The 23,218-nt window shown below is 51.3% G+C and overlaps 1 protein-coding gene across 1 annotated transcript in view; it reads left to right on the top strand.

The window, feature by feature from the left end:
• GPAT3 (glycerol-3-phosphate acyltransferase 3) overlaps positions 1-23,218 on the top strand; it is a 61,397-nt gene that overhangs the window by 35,186 nt on the left and 2,993 nt on the right. The window contains exons 3-11 of the mRNA XM_055138805.1: positions 1,367-1,637; positions 7,009-7,083; positions 8,090-8,179; positions 9,097-9,190; positions 13,524-13,639; positions 16,619-16,674; positions 18,419-18,504; positions 19,465-19,593; positions 20,445-20,524. Coding sequence (XP_054994780.1) covers positions 1,367-1,637; positions 7,009-7,083; positions 8,090-8,179; positions 9,097-9,190; positions 13,524-13,639; positions 16,619-16,674; positions 18,419-18,504; positions 19,465-19,593; positions 20,445-20,524 — 997 coding nt within the window. The remainder of the gene's footprint in view (positions 1-1,366; positions 1,638-7,008; positions 7,084-8,089; positions 8,180-9,096; positions 9,191-13,523; positions 13,640-16,618; positions 16,675-18,418; positions 18,505-19,464; positions 19,594-20,444; positions 20,525-23,218) is intronic.

Below are 23,218 nucleotides of genomic sequence, written 5' to 3' on the forward strand. Positions count from 1 at the left end.
CTATTGCTCCGGATGGATTTGAGGCTCTTTTTTTTTTTTTTTTTTTTGCTTTTTGGGTCACACCTGGTGATGCACAGGGGTTACTCCTGGGTCTGCACTCAGGAATTAACTCCTGCTGGTGCTCAGGGGACCATATGGGATGCTGGGGATCGAACCCAGGTCGGCTGCATGCAAGGCAAACGCCCTACCCGCTGTGCTATCGCTCCAGCCCCGGATTTGAGGCTCTTTAACAAAAAAAAAAATTTTTTTTTTTCTAGGTTTTTGGGTTATACCTGGTGATACTCAGGGGTTACTCCTGGTTCTTGTTCAGGAATCACCCCTCGCCTGACTTGAGGGACCATATGGGATGCCAGGGGTCGAACCTGGGTCAGCTGAATGCAAGACACACTCCCTACCCACTGGCACTATCGCTCTGGTCCAAAGAGGACAATTTTGTCCTTTTCCATTTCTTTATTAGTAAACCTGTCACTTACTAGGTTTCTTCTAGGAGTTCTCTTTGTGAAGTTTTCTTTTCTTTTTTAAAGCCATGTCAGTAATCGGGCTGGAGCGATAGCACAGCAGCTGGGCTTTCGCCTTTCACACGGCCGACCCATGTTCGATTCCTCGCCCCTCTCTGAGAGCCCAGCAAGCTACCGAGAGTATCGCGCCCGCATGGCAAGAACCTGGCAAGCTACCCTTGGAGTAGTCAATATGCCAAAAACAGTACCAACAAGTCTCTCAAGGAGAGATGTTATTGGTGCCCGCTCAAGCAAATCGATGAGCAATGGGATGTCAGTAATCACTCCCTCCCATCCCCAGAATTTTAGTTTTAGTTTTTTTTCTTTGGGGGCATACCAGGCAGTGCTCATAACTTACCCTGGCTCTGTGCTCAGGCATCACTCCTGGCAGTGCCCAGGATCGAACCCGAGTCGGCCGCGTGCAAGAAAGGCAAGCGCCTTACATGCTGTGCTACCTCTCGTTTCCCTGTTCAAGGAATCAGGATGTATTAAAAGCATCAACCTTCTGCCATCTTTGATTCTCCTCCCCCCTTCCCCTGATAAGGGGGGGACAAGTCTGTCTTCACACACTCTCCATCTGTTCTCGGGGAGAGCGTCCTTCCGATGTCCTGTCGCCGGGGACATGCAGGGGTTGGAAACTGGAGGGTGAGTGAGGGCCCAGGTTCCTCGCCTGCCTGGTGCAGCCTAGTGACGTCCCCATCGGCCTGCCACAGTGGCTTCTGTTCCTGCAAGGTGCCCGGGCACCTTTGGGTTACGCCGAGCCGCTCACTCGCTCTGCCGTCTTGCCATCTCCTGTGTCAAGTCGCGCCCGTCCGTCCTTGTGGCCTGAGGCCTCTCTCAAGTCCTGATGCTTGTTCCCGTCCCCCCAGGTATCATCCAGAGAGATGTGTCGCCCATGGAGAAAGGACTCTCCGGTCTGCGCGGGAGGGACTTCGAGCTGTCCGACGTCTTCTTTTTCTCCAAGCGGGGCCTGGAAGCCATCGTGGAGGACGAGGTGACCCAGCGCTTCTCCTCGGAGGAGCTGGTGTCCTGGAACCTCCTCACCAGGACCAACGTCAACTTCCAGTACATCAGCCTGCGGCTCACGCTGGTGTGGGTGCTGGGCGTCGTGGTGCGCTACTGCATCCTCCTCCCGCTCAGGTAGGGTGCTGGGCGCCGAGTCTCACCCGGGGGTGGGCGCTCCTGCCCACTCCTGAGGGACACGGCTGCCGTGAGCCCGGGCCGGGAACGCGCAGGTTCCGCTGGGCCTCCTTCTGCCTGTTGTCTCCAGGGAAAGCGCGTTCCTAGCCCACCAGACCCACCTCGGACCCCTGGGCCCTTCCCATTGTTGTTGACGCTGGGAGAGGTGTAGAAAGGGGCGTGGGACAGAAGGAGGAGAGGGGGTTACAGGCCCTTGGGGCTCCCTGCCCACCAACCAGCTGGCTCCCTTTGCTCCTGGCGGCGACACTGGGTGGGAGAAAGGTTTCTGAGAGTAGACGTCGAGGTGGGGCGAGGGCCACTGGGAAGAGTGACCGTGTCCCGCCCGTTTCCGTTAGGATCACGCGCTCTCCCTACCAGACTTCCCCGCCGGGGCGTTGGTTTCTGGTTCCAAGTGTGACACCGCCTGTTGAGGAAACACGGTTCTCTTTAGGGGGACACGGCCAGACATTTCAAAATTTTAAACGTGTGTGTGTGTGTGTGTGTGTGTGTGTGTGTGTGTGTGCGCGCGCGCGCGTGCGTGTATAGGTGTTTGCAAAGCCAGGGATTGAACCTAGGGCATGGTGCATGCTAGACCTCTATTGTTCCACCGAACCGCATCCCCTCAAAATAAGAGTTTATTTTTAAAATTTTGATTTATTTATTTTTATTGAATCATTGTGAGATACAGTTACAAATACAGTTTCATGTTTGGGTTTGAGTCATACAATGATCTAACACCCATCCCTCCACCAGTGCACATTCTCCACCACCAGTGTCTCCAGTATTCCCCCTCTTTTCAGCCTCCCCCCCACCTCCATGGCAGACAGTTTCCCCCATACTCTCTCTCTACGTTTGGGCATTATGGGCAGTACAGATACTGAGAGGTCATCAATATAAGAGTTTAAAGCCTTCGCAGAACTGGGGTAGAGGATTGAGCCATGATCTACTTACTGACTTGGTGACTGACATGGCATCTTAAGGAAACCAAACAAGACCTTCAAATCATTTAAAAAATAACCTTGAGGGCCGGAGCAATAGTACAGCGAGTAGGGCGTCTGCCTTGCGTGCAACTGACCTGCATCCCATATGGTCCCCCGAGCACCCCCAGGAGTAATTCCTCAGTGCAGAGCCAGGAGTAACCCCTGTGCATCGCTGGGTGTGACCCAAAAAGCAAAAACAAAACAAAACAAAACAACCCCCCCCCCAAGAAAACTATCTTGAAGTGGTCAGAATTGTTGCCAAAAGTTGTTGCCCATGAAAACTCACCAAGTTTCAACCAAGCGTTAAACCAAGCCCAATACAGTTAGCACCAAAAGAAGGTGTCTGAGGAAGTGGCATTTATTTTGGAAGATTTTTATTTATTTATTTTCTATTCATTTATTTTTTTCTTTTTGGGTCACACCCGGCGATGCTCAGGGGTTACTCCTGGCTTTGCACTCAGGAATTCCTCCTGGCGGTGTTCAGGGGACCCTATGGGATGCTGGGGATCGAACCCGGATTGGCCACAATCATGGCAATTGCCCTTCCCGCGGTGCTATCGCTCCAGTTCCTGGAAGATTTTTATTTTTTTATTTTATTTATTTTATTTTTTTGCTTTTTGGGTCACACCCGACGATGCACAGGGGTCACTCCTGGCTCATGCACTCAGGAATTACTCCTGGTGGTGCTCGGGGGACCATATGGGATGCTGGGATTCGAACTGGGGTCGGCCGCGTGCAAGGCAAACGCCCTCCCCACTGTGCTATCACTCCAGCCCCTGGAAGATTTTTAAAATCGCACCTCTCTGCTCACGGGAGCCCGGTTCCCAGAGCCACGGTGTGGCAGAGGTGACAGCAGCCGAGGGAGGAGCTGCCACAGCCACGGTCTGGCCAGCACGGCCGTGGCCCGGCCCTGGCCTGCGGCTGCTGCTGGCCTCGCCTCGCCGCCCGGGGCTGGGCCTTGGCGCACCCTCAATGGCGCTTTCCAGGCGGCTGCTGCTGGCCAGCTGGAATCGGGAGCTGAAGCCGCGTCGCGGGCCCCCAGGTGGCCCTGCTTGCTGCACTCAGAGTATTGCAGAGGAAGAGATTGCGTAAATACGGGCGGGCGCGCGTCTCTGAGGGGTCTGTCCGCTGCTGCTCGTGCTCCCGGGGTCTCGACGAGAGGCTCCCAGGCTCGCTGGCCCCCTGCCCTCCTTTCAGAAAGAGTCATGCAGGGGCTCCCTGGAAATCTGCCCTTCTAAGGAGAATAGTTACAGGGAGGATGTGCCTCCCCCCAGCAACTGCGCCCAAGGCCACGGCGGCCCCCCCTGCTATTACAGTGCTCCCCAGGATGGCAGTGGCCTCCACTTTCTCTCTCTCTCTCTCTCTCTCTCTCTCTCTCTCTCTCCCCTCTCTCTCCTCTCTCTTTCTCTCTCTCTTCTCTCCTCTCTCTTTCTCTCTCTCTTCTCTCCTCTCTCTTCTCTCTCTCTCCTTTCTCCTCCCTCTCTCTTTCTCTCCTCTCTCTTTCTCCTCTCTCTCTTCTCTCTCTCTCCTCTTTCTTCTCTCTCTCTCTCTCTCTCTCTCTCTCTCTCTCTCTCTCTCTCTATTTCGTTTTTGGCCTCACCTGGCAATGCCCAGGACTTACTTCTGGCTCTGGGCTCCGTCTTGGCGGAGCTTGGAGGTGGCCACATGTGGTGCCGGTGATGGAACTGTGTCGGCGCCGTGTAAGGCCAGCGCCCTACCTGCCGCACTGTTTCTCTGACCCATCTCTTGGGGGGATGCTTTTAGCCGTGACCGCCATGTGAAGTTCAGGCTTCCACGTACGCGTCTGTCGGCTCTCCAGTCGGAGATCCCAAGGTGGGGTCCATGCACAGGGCCATCCGTGGAATCTAAGAAGGCAGAATTATTTGAGGTCTCGATGATTAGAGTCTTAGTGATTCAGAGCTTCCGTTTGCTCTCAATCATTCATAAGGATTGAGTATGTATATTTCATGTCACTTGTCAATTGACACTGAAAATTTGTGTCACCTGAGAATTATCACATTGGCTCACTTGATTGGAAAGCAGAATTTCTTGCCCTGTTACTCTAGCAAATAGACATTATTGATAGTTTTGAGCCTGATTATTGAATATCAAAGTACAGCCATCTCTGATTTAGTGGATAAGCACAAGTGATTCTTTTTAGGGCATCATGGCCAGACTTTAAAATTAACTTTAAAATTATTTAATTCTAAAGTTGCGTCTGTGTGGATGCGTGTGCATTTGCCGTGCCCGGATTGAACCTCGGGCCTCACACAGGCAAGGCCCGTGCCGACTCTCCTGCTCAACTACATCCCCTCACAACCTGACTTCAAGGCCTTTGTGTAGCTGTTGTGTAGGACTAAGTAATGATCTAATTTTTGAATTGGTGACCGACATGGCATCTTAAGAAATCAGAACAGGACCTTCAAATTATTCCAAGAAACAATCTTAAAGCGGTCAAAACTGTTATCGAAAGTTGTTGCCAGTGAAAACTCACCAAGTTCTGACCACGCGTTAAACCAAGGCCAGCAAAATTTAATGTTCTCACAGGCCTATGAGGAAGTTGCCTTTATTTTTATTATTTTTTTTAAATCTTTCATGTTTCCTTTATTTTTATATATTTTTTACTGAATCACCATGAGATATACAGTTAGCAATGTGGTTTATGGTTGAGTTTTAGTCACACAGTGTCCAAACACCCATTCTGTCTCCAGTGCACATTTTCCACTCCGGTTTCTTCCCAACTGCTTTCCCCTGCAGCCTGCCTCTATGGCAGATATTTTTCTTCTCTCTCTCCCCATCCCCCTCTCTCTTTCTCATTTTCCTTTCAGGCATTATTGCCTTTATTTTCAAAGACTTTAAAATCTCACCTTTTCCTTTTGAGTAATCCTATTTATGAAAATAGCCATTTCCTTTTGAGTTGATTTGGACATATATATTAAGAGTAGTTTTTGAAAATGAGAAAACACCCCGTGTTCCTGAGTGGGGACTAGAGTGGTCGAGATCCTGTTTGCTGAGTTCTGCATTCTGTGCACACGGCAAAGTGAGCAGCACTGAAGGATGCCCACGTGGTGAAAGACCTTGCGGGTCTTATTATGGAAAACCATCGACCATCAGTCTCTTGCTATTGGCTAGAACTTTGAAATTACATTGACAAAACTCTGATTTTCCAGGGACGGAGCGACAGTACAGCTGTTCGGTTCTTGCTTTGCGTGCAGCCACGCTGGGTTTGATCCCTGGCACTCGAGCCTGTCAGGATTCCTTACTGCAGAGCCAGGAATAAGTCCTCAGCACTGCCAGGTGTGGCCCCCAAACCAAAACCAAAACAAATGAGAGAACAAAATTTTTGATTTTCCCTATTATTAAAAAGTGGAGAAAACCAAGGTGTGTTTTTTTTAAATCCTATTTATTTATTGAATCACTGTGAACTAGACCCTTAAAAAGCTATTTATTGGTGGTGGAATATGTGCACTGGTGAAGGGATGGGTGTTCGAGCATTGTATAACTGAGACTTAAACCTGAAAGCTTTGTAACTTTCCACATGGTGATTCAATAAAAGAATAAATTAAAAAAAAAAGCTATTTATGATTAGGTTTCAGTCATTCAGTGTTCCAACACCCATCCCTCCACCAGTGTATATTTCCCAGCACCAGTGTCCCCAGTTTACCTCCCATCATCCCCCCCGCCCTCAGCCTGCCTCTATGACAGATGCTTTCTCTCTCTTTCTCTCTCTCTCTCTGTGTCTGCCTGCCTGTCTGTCTGTCTCTCTCACACACACTTTCCACCTGAAAGGACTCCATTGTAGCATATGTGCTGTTGAACTCAGAGCCATTGAGAAAAGCAGAAGTGCAAGCGTTTTTCACTCATCCTCAGTAACTCCAGTTACTCTGGTAACTCTCTCCTAACCCTGTTACTGCAGAGATTGGATTAGATGGCAGGGCGAGCAAACTCCTAGACCCTTTCCTGTGCCTGTAGACTAGCTGTGTGCATGGCTGGGAATGGCAGACGGTGTTACTTTAACCCTCTCTCAAAGTGTACCTGTATCTGAATCTGCAGATGTATCCAGTGGTTTTGGTGACTGCTTCATATTCTGCAGCGTGGATATTCCACATCTTCTTTACACTTCCATTGCTTATGTATGAGCTTTTTCATGGTTGTTGTTATTGAGGTGATGTGCTTTACAAGAGTGTTACTTTTGCTGCTGTAGGCACGTGTTATTCCTGTACCCACCACCACAGTGCCCACGTCCTCCACCCCTGCCCCCTACATTTCTCTGCGAACCTTTAGACTCTCTTCTTTCCCCGCCTCTGATGCAATTAACCTTTGCTTTACTATTTAAAATTTCTTTTTTTCAGGATTACCTTGGCTTTCATTGGGATCAGTCTGTTGGTCATAGGAACCACGCTGGTCGGGCAGCTGCCAGACAGCAGGTAACATTATCACCTTGGGTCGCCCCTTTTCTCAGTGGTGCTCACAGAGAGAATATTTGATTCCGGTGGATCATATCACATTTACGGCTTCCTTGCACTGTTTTCAAATCCTGCTCACTTAGTCGTCATGTATCTATCATGTTTCCCTATAAATCAGAAGAACTTACTTTGTCCCACGAGCTACCAGAACTTGTGGGACGCAGCTAAAACAGGGTTGAGGGGAAAATTTATAGCTCTGCAAGCATTTTTTTTTTTTGGTCACACCCTGCGATGCTCAGGGGTTACTCCTGGCTTTGCACTCAGGAATTACTCCTGGCGGTGCTTGGGGGACCATATGGGATGCCGGGGATTGAACCCGGGTTGGCCTCGTGCAAGGCAAATGCCCTACCCGCTGTGCTATTGCTCCGGCCCCTCTGCAAGCATTTCTCAGGAAGGAAGAAAGGGCCCACGTAAAGCACCAGACTTCACAGAACTTACTTTGTCAAAGGGACTAGAGCGATAGCACAGCGGGTAGGGTGTTTGCCTTGCACACGTCCAACCTGGGTTCGATCCCCGTCATCCTATATGGTCCCCTGAGCACTGCCAGGAGTAATTCCTGAGTACAGAGCCAGGAATAACCCCTGAGCATCACCGGGTGTGACCCAAAAAGAAAAAAATAGAGAGATGAAAAAAGAGGGGGAAAGGAAGGGAGAAACTCAGAGCAAAGCTAGAGAGTCTCAGTACTTTCAGGTCCGTCCGGCTGAGAGTACTGAGTACCAAAGAGTACCAAAGTACCAAAGAGACTTTGGGCTTGTTGGGCCAGATATTGACTCTGCTGGTCCCCAAGGGTCTCACCAGTCTGGCGGGCTGGGGTCCCCCTGCCCTGAGCTTTGCCCGCCGTGCCTTTCTCGAGGCAGGGGCTGAGCCCGGAACGCAGCGTGAGCTGCTCTGAAGGAGCCCCCCGAGGTGCTTCATTCCCGGGGGGCCGCCCAGACCCGGGCGCTGACCCGCCTTCTCTCTCCCGCAGCCTCAAAGACCGGCTGAGTGAGCTGGTGCACCTGACGTGCTGCCGGATCTGCGTGCGGGCGCTCTCGGGCACCATCCACTACCACAACAAGTGAGCGGCCGCGCGCGGGCAGGCGGGGGTGGGAGGGAGCCGTGGCAGTCGAACCCTGCCGGCGTGTCCTTCCCCCACGCCGAGCGTCTCGCCCGTGGCAGACACAGACATGCTCCCGGGGCCAGGGGCGTGTGCCCGTGGGCGAGGTGCCAGGCCGGGCTGCGTGCCCAACCCCCGTGGAGGGATTCCAGAGCACAGAGCCACGAGCCCAGTCGGGTGCCCCAGAGGCTGACAGACAGACAGACAAAAACGCTTCTGAAGAGCAGTGTGGACACGTGGAGGTGTCCTAGCAAACAAACACGCGACACTCCCCATCACCCCGGGCTGCCCCTCGGGAGAGTCACGCTCACCCCAGCTGGCAGGCGAGGTGACGCCCCGCTCGTGAGTCAGACTCTGAAGGGCCGTGCTCAGTTTGGAAATGAGAAGGCGGGAGAGGGGGGTGCAGGGCAGGGTGGCTGCGGCATGCAAGGACTCACTCGCGGGCCTGGGTCCGGCGCGGGGCCCCTCTTTCCCCAGACTCCCCTGGGGGTCCCGCTTCCTGCTTCCTCCAAGAGGGGGAAGGGAGTGAGGTGAAGTCTCTCGAAAACAGAAAGGAATTCCAATTCTTTCTAAGTTACTTTTCTGTAAATCTCTTTTTTAAAAAATGTTCTTTTTTTGGGGGGTGGTTAGAGACAATGAGCTGCCAATTTCTAGTTCAGTCATTTTTTTATTTAAACTAGACACAATGTCAGTGTTCTGACTTTGGATTTGATTTTTAAACCATGTCCCACAGTGCAGGTGGGCCAAGCTCCCGCCTTGCGTGTTTGAGGCCCAGGGTTTAAGCTCCAGCCTTGGGAAAAAATGAAGATAAATGAAATAGGTGGGTCGCTCTGTATTCTTCTTCCGGCCTCGGTATTGACACTTGTGTGTAATTGCAGGCAGTACCGACCTCAGAAGGGAGGCATTTGCGTGGCCAACCACACCTCCCCGATAGATGTTTTGATCTTGGCCACGGACGGGTGCTATGCTATGGTAAGAGATGCGCGTAGTTCTTGCGTAGTTCTCATAGTTTGAGTTGTGTGTGTGTGTGTGTGTGTGTGTGTGAAAGCAGCCTTCTTTCAGCATGAATTAGTAGTTTCATATCCATAGTCACTTCCGAAAGCGGCGGCTGTAGCTCTGTAGGGCCCATGGTCGACTTGTGAGGGAGTACGGACTTTGCTGAGGGTGACCCAGGTTCAATCCCTGGCTCCACCTGGCTCCTCGGGGCTCTACCAGGAAGTCAGAAGCCAGGAGTCAGCCCCATTCCCTGTGGGATGTGGCCGCCTCCCAGTCAGAGCCAAAGCCGGAACAAAGATGCTACGTTCAAGGTAGTTAAACAAACAAACAACAGACTGACATGCAGACACACATCTGTCCCTGGCAGTTCGTCACACGGTTGGTTCCACCTTGCTTCTCAGAGCCCTGCTCTGTGCCACAGCCCTCCACGGGAGCAGGAAGAGGTTTGCGTTGGGCGAGACATGTGGCCTTAGTCATTGGGTGTGCCCGGAATGCACAGGAATGAGGCGGCTGCAGGCCCGGGGGCCCGGCCACTGGCAGGAGGAGCCTCCGTCCTCCCGGGGCTGGAGGAGAAGGAGGGCGGAGTGGGCAGGTTGGGGTGAAGCACCGGGGGCCCCCTTGCCCTCTGCCCTCTGCCCTCTGGCCTCTCACTTTCAGGTCTTCGTTTTTTGTGTCTTTCTGGTTTGCTTTGCTTTGGGGCCACACCGGGCTGTGCCCAGGGCTTCCTCCTGGCTCTGTGCTCCGGGATCATCCCGCTGGCACTCGGGGACCCTGTGGGTTGCCGGGGATCCGTCTCGGTCAAGGCAGGTGCCTCCCCGCTGTGCTATGGCTCTGCTCCCGGGTCCGCTGTGTGTTGGCTCGGTTTGCTTTGGGATCACACCCCCCGGGTGCTCAGGGCTCCCTCCTGGCTCCGTGCTCACGGGCCCATCCATGGTGTCCAGCACAGAACCTGGGCCTGCCACGTGCAAGGCGAGTGTCCTCCCCGCTGCACTCTCTCCCCAGCCCATGGAGGTCGGGCGGACTCCCTCTGGCTCCTGCCTCCTCGGTGCTCGGGGTCCCCCGTGGAGCGGCTCCTCGGGGCTCAGGGCTGTGCCCGGGGCGGCCCGTTGGCGCCCTTCCCTCGGGAGCGCACCTACTGCTGGAAACCTGCCCAGCGCCCCCGACTGCGCCAGCCTTGTGCCGCGTCTGCCCCGGCCAGGCAAGCTCGCAGGACTGGGGCGTCCGCGCCAAGCACTGACCTCTCCGGGTCTGCTGCTCAGAGTCCAAGGTTCAGTTCCTCTTGGGGGTCTGACAAGGGGGCAGGTGGTACCTGGGCATCGTAAATCCAACTGCGGGGGCCCAGGACGAAGCCCAAAGGGCTGGAGGACGTGCTGTGGCATGTGGGCCCTGGAGTTGGTCCCTGGCACTCCCTAGTTCTCATACTTCCCGTTGCTGTGGCACCTGCAGCCCCCTCCCGCCCCGCCCCCCCTTGCTGGCCAGAGTAGGAGCCATTAGTCTGCAAGACCGCCCCCCCCCCGCCCCCCAGGGTCCCAGGAGTGGCCCCAGGATGCTGCTTGGATTTAGTGCCACCAGGAAACAGTAACACCTTCCCTTCCCCCCACTTTATTTTCAATTAAAATTTTTTTCTTTTTCTTTTTTTTTTTTTCCGCTTTTTGGGTCACACCCAGCGATGCTCAGGGGTTACTCCCGGCCCTGCACTCAGGAATGACTCCTGACTCCTGGCGGTGCTTGGGGGACCATATGGGATGCCGGGGACTGAACCCGGGTCGGCCGAGTGCAAAGCAAACGCCCTACCCGCTGTGCTATCGCTCCGGCCCCCTTTCCTCCCTTTAAATCCCTCGCCTGCCCTTTCATCTGGGCTTCCTTGACAAAGTCACGTGACATCCAGCGCCTCCAGAGACCCTCTCCAGGGGCTGGCACGTGTTCAAGTGTACTTTCGCCGCCCCCAACAATTTGCCTCTTCCCCTCTCCATGCGCGGCACTGGAGCACTGTTCTCCGGTGAGCCCGTGACGGGGTGTGGGGCAGAGTGCCGGGGGAGGGGCGTCCCGGGGGTCCCTTGCAGGGCCTGCAGAGCTGTGTCTCACCTTCAGCGGTCAGCGGCAGTGCCTGAGAAAGCCTGGTGGCGTCAGGAAGGCCCCAGCATCTCCTGTGGTCCCCAGGCAACCACGGTGGAAACTATGTATCTTTTCTCTTTGATGTTTACACAGTCTGAAAATCTGAGTCCCACCGGCTGCCGCTTCCAGACTCGGTTGTTTCCCCTCGCCTGTCCATATGCTTCCTTTGCTCATTTTTCTTCGTTGATGATTTTTCAATGGTAAAAGGTAGTTCTAGAGGGGAACCCCCGGGACCAGCTTCCTGCTTCCTGGTGTTTTGGGGAAACTTCTCGAGGAACAAAGCGTAGAAAACATCCCTGAAAGTATAGACTATGCCCCTGTTTCCTTGAGCGGCAGCCTGCTTCCTTCCTCTCTCAGGCCGGGTAACGGAATTCTCTACCCAAGGTTGCTTTCTAAGGGTCCCAGTTTCACGGGGGCCAGCAGCCTCGTGGAAGGAGCTCAGGGCATTTTCTGCTCTTGCTGCCCTTCCGGAAACGAGGCGTAATCAAGCGCTGTCGCTGTGATGTTTGGGTTTGTTTGGTTTGGGTTTGGCTTTGGGGCCACACTTGGCTCAGTTCTCGGGGCCATTCCCAGCCCTGTGCCAAGCTCAGGATCCAACTCAGCCTCAAGCATGAAAGCCAAATATGCTCCATCCCTTGGACGCTCTCTAGCCCGGTCTAGGTCATTTCCATGGGGCTGTTCTTCCCTGCTTCTTTCAGGGTTGTTCTTAATTTATTTGATTCCAACCCAAATAGAGTCAGTTCATTTGTTTCATTTTTTTTCCTTTTTCATATTACATTCTTACTAATTTATAGCTTGGACATTTATGACATTAACATGCTTTCAAGTGTCAAAATAGTTATAGAAATAACACTCCGTCCCACCATGCCCATCCTACCCACCCCCTTCACCCACACAGGCTTCCAAAGTCATTGGTTTCTGCTCCTTGTTGATAGATAGATAGATAGATAGATAGATAGATAGATAGATATCCCCTCTGTTGTACCCCAGTTATTATATTCTTTTTTAGTTCATTTGAAGTTTTCTTTTTCAGTTAACATTATCTCTTGGAAGCCATTCCTGATCAGTCCTGGAAATTAACCTTGTTCTTCTCCCAGCCACAGAGTTCTCCTTGAGTTCAAAAAGGCACCCCCGTTTTACTCCGAGAGCAGAGTTGTGGGAGAATTCGGGATATTTGGCAATTCTTGCTGTTTTACTAAAATGCACAGGACATATGATCTAAATGCTGTCTTTGTAGTGTTCAGGCTTATTCTGTTTTGGTCTTTGGACCACACCGGCCTTCTCAGAGGGGCTCCTACCGGCCCTGTGCTGGGGGTCACGTGTCACGGTTCTGTCTAGCTCTCATCTTTGGAGTTTCCAATATATTGCACTCACTAATGATGCTACAAGAAAAGCCCTGTGCTCATGTATTTTCATATTTTGGAAGGAGTATCTTCAGGGTAAATTACTAGAAAATAGGATTTTGAGTTGGGGGATAAAAGAGTATGTAGTTGGTATAGTTTTGATAGGTGTTGCCAGATTTCCTTGTGGAGGTGTTAGGATTGCTCCTATTCCACTTACACCAAGCAAGTAAGTGGTGTGTGGGGGGTGTGGAGGGAGGGAGGAGATTGTCCTGTTTCTCATTGCCTTTACTCAGAGCATGTTGTCAGCCTTTCAAATCTGTGCTAGTCTCTGGGGCTAGAGCGATAGCACAGCGGGTAGGGCTTTGCCTTGCACGAAGCCGACCCGGGTTCAATTCCCAGCATCCCATATGGTCCCCTGAGCACTGCCAGGTGTGATTCCTGAGTGCATGAGCTGGGAGTGACCCCTGTGCATCGCCGGGTGTGACCCAAAAAAGCAAAAGCAAAAAAAAAAAAAGAGAGAGAAATCATATCCGTGCCAGTCTCATCAGTGAGAAGGGGTGTTTCGTTGTCATTCTAATTGGCACTTCTCTGACCTTGACTAAGCCAGAGAATGTCTGCTTTGTAACGGTGGAGGACGGTTAGTGAAGTGACATGGCTACACTTTTGGTGACATTTGGCCGTCCGTGGCCTTTGAATAGAATTTCAAGAAGTCCTTTTTGTTTGTTGGTTGGCTGGTTTTTCTGAGTGGAGAATAGGAACCTGCACGTACCGGAAGCCAGAGCAGGGCCAAACAAAGCCGTCTTTGGCCGGCTCTGCCTCACGCCCTTCTCTTTGTCTCCTGGACCTTGCAGGTGGGTCAGGTTCACGGTGGACTGATGGGAATTATTCAGAGGGCGATGGTCAAGGCTTGTCCCCACGTGTGGTTTGAACGCTCCGAAATGAAGGACCGACACCTGGTCACCAAGAGGTAAGTGGCACCGTTATCCAGTATCTGTTGGGGTGGCGTGGAAGCAGCCGGATCGTGGCTTTTTCTACCAAGGAGGGCAGAACAGCACAGAGTACATAAACTAATTTATTTATGTACTAAATTAGTTTTTTAAGTTTTCATTTTTTAATTAAAGCACCAGGCTGGAGCGAGAGCACAGCGGGTAGGGTGTTTGCCTTGCACGAAGCTGACCAGGGTTCAATTTCTCCACCCCTCTCGGAGAGCCCGGCAAGCTACCGAGAGTATCTCGCCCGCATAGCAGAGCCTGTGGCATATCCAAGCTGCCCGTGGCATATTGGATATGCCAAAAACAGTAACAACAAGTCTCAAGATAGAGACATTACTGGTGCCTGCTCGAGCAAAATCGGTGAGCAATGGGATGACCGTGACAGTGACAGAATTAAAGCACCGGGCTGGAGTGATACCACAGCGGGTAGGGCGTTTGCCTTGGACACAGTTGACCGGGGTTCGATTCCTCTGCCCCTCTCGGAGAGCTCTGCAAGCTACTGAGAGTATCTCACCCACACAGCAGAGCCTGGCAAGCTCCCCGTGGCGTATTCAATATGCACCCCCCCCCCCCCCCGCAAAGAAAACCAGTAACAATAAGTCTCACAATGGAGAGGTTACTGGTGCCTGTTCGAGCAAATCGAAGAACAACGGGATGATAGTGACACTGATTCTGTCTTCGGCTGTTCTCTAAATTCTTTATTGGAGAAATCGTATTTGTTGGTCATCCCTGTTGAGGCGTCTGGACTCTTTTTCTTTATCCGCTCCCCGTGGTGGGGATTTGCACTGTTTCTTTCTGTTGTTGTGGTAGTGTGGAGGTCATACCCTTCAGTTCACTACCAGTGTACACCTCTTGCTGTGAGGAAATTGGGCATATAGGTGCCTGAGCAGAGTTAAAGTTCCACTTCTGAAACTGGAGCAATAGCACAGTGGGTAGGGCATTTGCCTTGCACGCGGCTGACCCAGGTTCGACTCCCAGCATCTCATATGGTCCCCTGAGCACCACCAGGAGTAATTTCTTAGTGCAGAGCCAGGAGTAACCCCTGTGCATCGCCAGGTGTGACCCAAAAAGCTAAAAAAAAAAAAAATCTTAAAAAAATAATAAAGTTCCACTTCTGATGCAGTCTGGATGCTTGGTGGGGGGAACACCCCTGGCCCGGGTGCTGGAACCCTTTCCTTCTTGAACCCTTTTCTTCTTTATCTGCTATACCGTCTCTCCGGCCCTATACTGACTACTTTTTTTTGGGGGGGTCACACTTGGCAATGCACAGGGGTCACTCCTAGCTTTGCACTCAGGAATCACCCCAGGCGGTGCTCAGAGGACCATATGGGATGCTGGAAATCGAACCTGGGTCTCAAACCCAGGTCGGCCGCGTGCAAGGCAAACACCCTACCCACTGTGCTATCGCTCCAGCCCCAATATACTGGCTACTTTTAGGAGGAAAAGAAACCTCTGGGATTTCCCCAGAAGCCTTTGCTGGCAGCAGTCTTGGCCTGAGCTCTTTCCCGAGTGCTGGGAGCACTGCTACCCTGGGGTACCACCAGGCCGTCCTCTTTGGAGTGAAGTAGCAAGTGCTTCTTGGAGCCATCTGTTTCAAGTGAGAATAGCACTGCCCGTCTTGAGATTCTTTAGCAGGGGGGATACCCTGGCAGCTGGAATCTCTCCACATCAGCGTTCTCAGCTCTGCTGAGCTCGGGAGACAGCGGGTGGCAGGGAGGACCCCTGGAGGGCCCTTGTCACTCCCAGCTCCGTGTTCTGTGTTTCACGGAACGTGCATGTAAGGACTCATAGCTAGGAGGCGTTCGGGTCGGACCATCTATATTCAGGTTTTCCTTTTTCGGGGGGAAGCGGGGCACATCCCATGGTGTTCAGGGCTTTCTCCTGGCTCTGAGCTCAAGGGTCACTCTAGGTGGGGCCCAGGGGGCGTGTTGGGTCTGGAGTACTGAGCATTGAGCCCAGGTGGACTGCGTGTGAGCAGACACCCTCTCTGCTGTACCCTTGCTCCAGCCGCTTGTTCTTCTGTGCCACACTCACACCCCGCGGGGCCCCTTGCTTGGCGGTGGCTCCTAGAGGTGCAGTGACCGTGACTGACCCAGGCCGCCTCGGCATGCACAGCCTGCGCTCCTGCGTCTCTTCAGCCCAGCCAGAAATGCGATGTTCTTGCATTTTTGTTTTTTAGATTTTGGGGCTGGGGGCGCAGAGCTGAGCTCTCTGCACATGTGCGGCTGAGTCCAGGGGCTCAACCCTGGGCTTCTCCTGTGCTGCCCAGGCACTCAGCCCTTTGGGCAATCTCTCTGGCTCTATGTTCTTTTTTTTTTTTCTTTTTTTGGGTCACACCCGGCGATGCACAGGGGTTATTCCTGACTCTGCACTCAGGAATTTGTCCTGGTGGTGCTCAGGGGACCGTATGGGATGCTGGGAATTGAACCCGGGTCAGCCCTGTGTAAGGCAAACGCCCTACCCACTGTGCTATCTCTCCAGCCCCTGGTTCTGTGTTCTTACTGAAAGTCTGTGTGTGTTGTGTGGATGGGCACGGGGCCTCCCAGGTGGCACTGGGGGGCGTGTGGGCTGCGGGGGCACACCCCTCTCACCACTGCATTCTTGCTTTTCAAACGGAAGTGCCTGGAGAAGGGGCCCGGCTTCCTGAGCTCGTGTCCCAAGGTGGCTGAGCAACGAGTAGATAGAAGGGCCGAGGGTCTCGCCCTGAAACGGAGGAGTGGAGCCGAGGCCGGTGTCTGCGCCTTTAAGAAAGGGACCCATTGAGGTGTTTTTTTTTTTTCACCCCCGTTCCTCTTTCCTTTTCTCCTTTTTTGCCGTAGAGTTTTATATTTTAGTGTTTTAAAATTTTATCCTGGCCTAGTAGTAGAATGTATAAAAGACAAAAGAGGGTGATTTTTGTGCCCTCTCTTTCTGTCTCTGAGTATAGAATTTTGATCTTTTCTTTTTCCTCACAGACTACGAGAACACATTGCGGATAAGAAAAAACTACCCATCTTGATCTTTCCTGAAGGTAAGAAGGGCCCCTGCCCGCCACACACTGGCCGGTCCCGAACGGAGGGAGCAGGAGTGCGCGAGGAGCCGGATTGTTCCAGAATGAGCATTCTTCTTTGGGTCGTTTGGTTTTTGCCCACTCCCCGCAGTTCTCAGGCTGTTGAGCTCTGCTGGGGATTGACCCCGGCCCCGTGCGAACAGAGGATGCATCCCACCACCCGCTCCCGAGTTGGTGCTCCCAGGCCTCTGTGGAGGGGCGAAGTCCCCTTCTCTGAATATACGCACGCTCTCGCTGCTTTCTTCTGAGAGTTGGAGGCAATCATGGGGCCTCTTAGATTTTAACGCTCATTTTTGGGCAATGAATCTATTGCCCACAGCTTTTGAAAGGTCTTGTGTAAAGAAGTTGCATCTCCAGAATGTAATAATATCTTTATCATTAATAATCACTGTATCACTGTCATCCCCGATTTGCTCAAGCGGGCACCAGTAACGTCTCCATTGTGAGGCTTGTTGTTACTGGTTTTGGCATATCGAATATGCCATGGGGAGCTTGCCAGGCTCTGCCGTGCGGGCGGGATACTCTCGGTATAATTTTTTTATTTTATTTTATTTTATTGAATCACCATGTGAAAAGTTACAAAGTTCTCAGGCTTATGTCTCAGTTATACAATGTTCAAACACCTGTCCCTTCACCAGTGCCCATATTCCACCACCAAAAACCCCAGTATGCCTCCCACCCCCACAACCCACCCCCGCCTGGGTAACTGATAAATTTCACTCTTCTCTTTACCTTGATTACATTTACCTTGATCAACACAAAACTCACTATTGTTGTTGGAGTTTCAACACAGACTCACTATTTTTGTTGGAATTTATCCCCCAATAATACAGCCCTATTGACAAGGAAATATTTGATATTGAGTGTATCTCGGTATAAAATTTTTAAAAGAGAAAAAAAAAAGTCAAGAGTTCTCAGAGGGAAAGTGGTGAAAAGGGAGCCCCCGTACACCGTTGTTGGGACTGTAGTATTATTTATTAATAACTAAGAATTATTTATATGTATATATTAGATCAACAGGCTAACATATTAAATCATTAAAGTTAAAATTGTATAATTATAGTTTAATAATAGAGCATGAGTATATGATAAATATGATGTTAAATAACATATACAAATATGTAAATGTGAAACAACGACTATTTGTGCTGTATTATAAAGTGTGTGCTATAAAAACACCCAGTTGGGCTCTTCGTGGTGGGCAGGTGTCAGGAGGGGTTTCCATGTGGCAGGGCTCAATAAACGGGGGTGAGAGAGATGACAGGCCATGAGGATGGTGGTGTGAAGGAAGCAGACGGCCCCCTGAGGACCTTTATATCGACAGGCTGTTTGGCCTTGAGAGGGCCCTGGGCGTGAGCGCGGGGCGGCTGACCCCACCTCCACAGCACTGGACGGTCCCCCCTGGCGAGCTGTGTCCGAGAGAGGCTGTCAGGAAGACAGAAGGGTCGGTCAGAGTTGAAACCTCGAAGCCGCCGAGTCAGAAGTCAGCCCTCAGCACCGCGGCTTGTAGCCCCCAAACAAACAAACAAACGGACAAAATCCATCTCACTCCGTGGATTTGGTTTGTGAAACGGTAGCAAAAATACCTGTGCATCTGATAGGATGTGACTGTTTTAAATCATTGACGTCAGAATGATTCTCGGACATTAAAGTGGGCCAGCCCCGGAGACGCTCAGGCACCTGCCCCTTCTTCCTGTTCCCGCAGGAACCTGCATCAACAACACGTCGGTTATGATGTTCAAGAAGGGGAGCTTTGAGATCGGGGGAACCATTCACCCAGTGGCGATCAAGGTACAGCGACACTTCTCCCCTGCCCCATACCCAAAGTAGGCGTGGTAAACATATATAATATATATATGTATATATATACATATATATACACATACATACATATATACATACATACATATACATACATATATATACACATACATATATGTACACATACATATATATATTATATATATAATGGACTAGAGCCATAGCACAGCAGGTAGGGCATTTGCCTTGCATGCAGCCAACCCGAGTTCGATTCCTCCATCCCTCTTGGAGAGCCCGGCAAGCTACCAGGAGTATCCCACCCGCACCACGGCAGAGCCTGGCAAGTTCCCGTGGCATATTTGATATGTCAAAAACAGTAACAGCAAGTCTCACGATGGAGACATTACTGGTACCCGCTGGAGCAAATCAATGAACAGTGGGACAACGGTGAGACAGTGCTACATACATATAAATATATATATAATTTTTGTTGTTGTTGTTTTGTTTTGGCTTACACCTGGTGGTGCTCAAGGCTTACTCCTGGCTCTGCACTCAGGAATTTTTCCTGGTGGTGCTTGGGGGATCAAATTGGATGCCTGGGCTGCAACCTGGGTCAGTTGCAGGCGAGGCAAATGCTCTACCCACTATACTATCACTTCCACCAAGTAAATTCTATGTGGACATAACTTCCACTGAGGAATTTTCAAGGAGAACTTTTCACCTTTCACGTCCGGCCACGTGGCCCCCTACCCTCTCTGCGTCTCTGGGCGTGACTGTGTACCCGTGGACCGAGCGCAGAGGACACAGGGAAAAGCCAAGCAGACCCTGTGCGGGTTGTCACCCCACTTCCGGTTACATGGGGAGGCTGACATTGCAGAGTCATGGGAGCAGAGACAGTGACCAGCGGGGGGGACTTCACCAATTCTGTGTGTCCAGGAGACCCACTTCACTTCCCGTGGCCTCAGTGGATCTCCTTCTCTCCTTCTTCAGTACAATCCTCAGTTTGGGGATGCATTTTGGAACAGCAGCAAGTACAACATGGTCAGCTACCTGCTCCGAATGATGACCAGCTGGGCCATCGTCTGTGACGTGTGGTACATGCCCCCGATGACCCGAGAGGTAAGCCACAGAGGGCGCTGCTCGTGGGTGCTCTGGCCTCACGTGGTCAAGGCATTTATTCCCTTCTCAGAGTTACCGTGTCCCCCTTCTTCGTATTACGGAAAACCCAGTCTCTTTTACTGCTTTCTCAGCAGAGTCATTGTTAAGCGATGAGGGCGTTTGCGGGAGCCATTCTCTTTAAATCAGGTCACTGTAGATATTATATGTTGTTTTTCATTGCTTCTGGAATATGATGGGATTCTTACATCTTAGATAAGATTTATCATACTTAGAAAAGAGTATGATAAGATTATGTGCCTGAGAGAACCAGGCAAGCTACCGAGAGTTTCCTGCCCACATGGGAGAGCCTCACAAACTCCCCATGGTGTATTCATACGCCAAAACCAGTAACAATGCTGACCTGCAAGAGCCTCCAATGCGGCATCGTTGGGAAGGACGAGTAAAGAGAGCCTTCTAAAATCTCAGGGCTAGGACGAATGGAGACGTTACTGAGACTGCTTGAGAAATTTGACAATCAACGGGATGATGATGATGTTGATGATGATGATGATGATGATGATGATGATGATGATGATGATGATGATGTGCCTGATGAAAAGTTAAGTCAGGGCCAGAGAGATTTTCCAGAGGTAAATCTGGAAAATGCCCTGCTCACTTGCATACCTTCTCTGTATGTACCTTCACTCTGGCCCTAACATTACATTTTTTTTTGATAGGACAATTATTTAAATGCAACATATTTGAGCTAAAACGTGAATCTTATATTTTATAACAAACCAAAATGAATATGTGATATTTCTAGGCATTATCTGAAAACTATTCAGGATATTCTTGCCAATTGTTTTTTCCAGGAAGGAGAAGATGCCGTTCAGTTTGCTAACAGAGTCAAGTCTGCAATTGCTATTCAAGGTGGATTGACTGAACTTCCATGGTAAGGTCATTTTTTCCTAAGTACCATCACTTTTTTAAATTCAGAGAAAAATTTCTTTAAATTTGTTGACCCTAAAGCCAAGAAAACAAACAACAAATATTCTCCTCACAAAATTTGAATGTCCTAATTTCCAATTTCCTTTGTCAAGTCATATGTAATTCTATTTAATAATTGACTTATTTCTTTTCCCTGTGGCGCAGGTCTCACTGCCAGGCCTACGCTCGACTGCTGAGTTGTACTCCCTGCCCCAAGTGTAGTTTCCTTTTTTTAAAATTTTATTTTTATACAGTTGGTCACAATAATTTATTACATTCAGTATTCCAACACCAATCCCACTACTATTACACCTTCCCACCACCATTGTTTCGAATTTTCCCACCACTACTCAAGCCTGCCTCGAAGGCAGAAGCAAAATAATCAATTTTGTCTTGCTTGTTATAAATATTCTGCTAAAATTGATCCAGAAATGTTTCCGTAGAGGAAAATGCATGAAAATCATTGTATCTCAACTTGGAGCCAATAAGTCCTTGTATAAGAGATCACTAACATATTGTCACAGTTTGAGCCTGTGTGCTAATATCTATCTATCTATCTATTTTAATCAAGATCGGTTACCTTCTATTTTACACCCCATCACATGTGGGGTGTTACTCTTGGTAGATCAGTATAAAGTGTGAAATGTCACACTGCCGCGAAAGTGGCTGTGTGCTCCAGGAATTCTAAAATTTTAAATAGCGTGCTAGAGCTGGAGTGAGTTATTTATTTATTTATTTATTTGGCTTTTTTTGGTCACATCCAGTGATGCACAGGGGTTACTCCTGACTCTGCACTCAGGAATTACTCCTGGCGGTGGTTGGGGGACCATATGGGATGCTGGGAATCGAACCCGGGTCAGCTGCGGGCAAGGCAAACGCCCTACCCGCCGTACTATAGCTCCAGCCCTGGAGCCAAATTTTTAACTGGATGGTGATTTTGGGGTCCGGCAGCATCTCTGCAGCGTGCTGCTCTCTTCCGAGATTTAGTTGTGAGTCTCTGGATCATGGCCGTTTTAATAAGCTGATGTGGTGCCAGAGGCAGTTTGTGGGCTCCCCGAAGCACAGGGAGATGGGGGGAGGAGGCCCATGCCTGCCTGACTCCATGTGAACCTGGAGGTTTCAGGCACAGAACCTGCATACCTGGGTTTTTCTGCAGATTCCCTCATGGGCCAGGCTCATCCGGGCCTGTGGAGGGCAGCCGTGAGCATGGCGGCAGTAGAGTTCTGGAAGTTTCTGGCTGCCAGGGCTCTGCTGGGGCGGGGAGGGACCTCAGCCGCCCCCCTCCAGGTTGCTCCCGGTGAAGACAGCCTGGCTTGGGCTCTGGACGTTCTATGTTATGTGGGGTCCCCCCTGCGGGCATCATCCTGTCCCACAGGGAGGACCTCTCGTGGGGCTAAGGAGGGGATGCAACCGAACGAAGAGACGCAGAGCCAGAAGGTGGAGGAGAGAGAGAGAGTTTATTCACAGCAGTTACAATACTTATACCTCTTGGTGGGAGGGGGGTGGTATGCATGCTTGGACCCCCATAGGAACAGTAGTAGAATGTTGATCAGGCATAGCCGTTGGCTAGTGAGACAAATGGTGAAATGATAAGATCACAGGAATCCCAAGCAGCTTCCAGTTGACTAGACGATAAGAGCCAGACTCTGTAAGATGGCTCCCTACAATGTTATGCTCTTCCGGGACCTTTACTTCTGAGTCTCCACATCGAGGCTGTTAAACTGGCCCTTTAACATGGCGACCCCCCTCCTCTGCCTGGTCTTGGCAGAGAGAATTGGGTAGAACAGACGGGAGGTCTCCTCTGTCCTCGGTGCTCCTCGAGCAGACGCCTTAGGCTCCGGCCCCTCCAGCTGTGTTCCTCCCCGCGTGCCACCCCCAGTTGGCCCCGGTCTCTGCCGTGGCCCCTCATTACCCTGACTTTCACTTGTGCGCCCCCCTGGAATATCCTGGTGGTCTGCCGGAGGCCAGATGGCCCCTGAGGAATGCCGCACTCAGGGGCCGGGCCCGCAGACCGGGACGGAAATCCTGGCGACTGAGCAAGGGCCAGTGTCACTGACTCGTCCTTGGACGTGTCGCTCTGGATCTCAGGCCGGCTGGGGTGGCTGTCTTCCTGACTCTCCCCCTGCCCCCCAGGTCTCGGGTTCAGAACGGAGCTCCTTGGGCTAAAGGGCCAGGGCCAGAGACCAAGCACAGGGGTGACGGCACGTGCCAGCTGCTGGGTCACTCCCTGGCACTGCTGGGCGTAGCTTCCCCACCAACGCAAGGAAAGAAAGACAGAGCGAGATAGAGATAAGGAAAGTGCACATGCGGTTCACAGCCTCGTTTCCCCACAGCCCCTCCCCTCCCGTGGGCACTGGGAGCGTTGCACACTGCGGTGTGTTTGCCAGGACTTCCTGCCGGGTCACACCTTGGACTGGACTCTAGAAACCAGAACGCTGGCGGCCAGAAGTGCTGTCTGCATGGCAGCGGGTTCACCAGCAAATTTAGGGTCAGTTCGGCAGCATCCCCGGTATACATCTGTGCTCGTGCAGTTATGACTGCTTCCTGAGCAGAGGGGAGAGGGCAGATGGAACGGAGAAGGGATCACTAAGAAAAGGATGGCTGGAGGAACCAGTCGGGATGGGAGATGTGTGCCGAAAGTAGATAATGGACCAAACAT

This window comes from Sorex araneus, chromosome 5 (genome assembly GCF_027595985.1).
Source record: "Sorex araneus isolate mSorAra2 chromosome 5, mSorAra2.pri, whole genome shotgun sequence".
NCBI classification, from domain to species: Eukaryota; Metazoa; Chordata; class Mammalia; order Eulipotyphla; family Soricidae; genus Sorex; species Sorex araneus.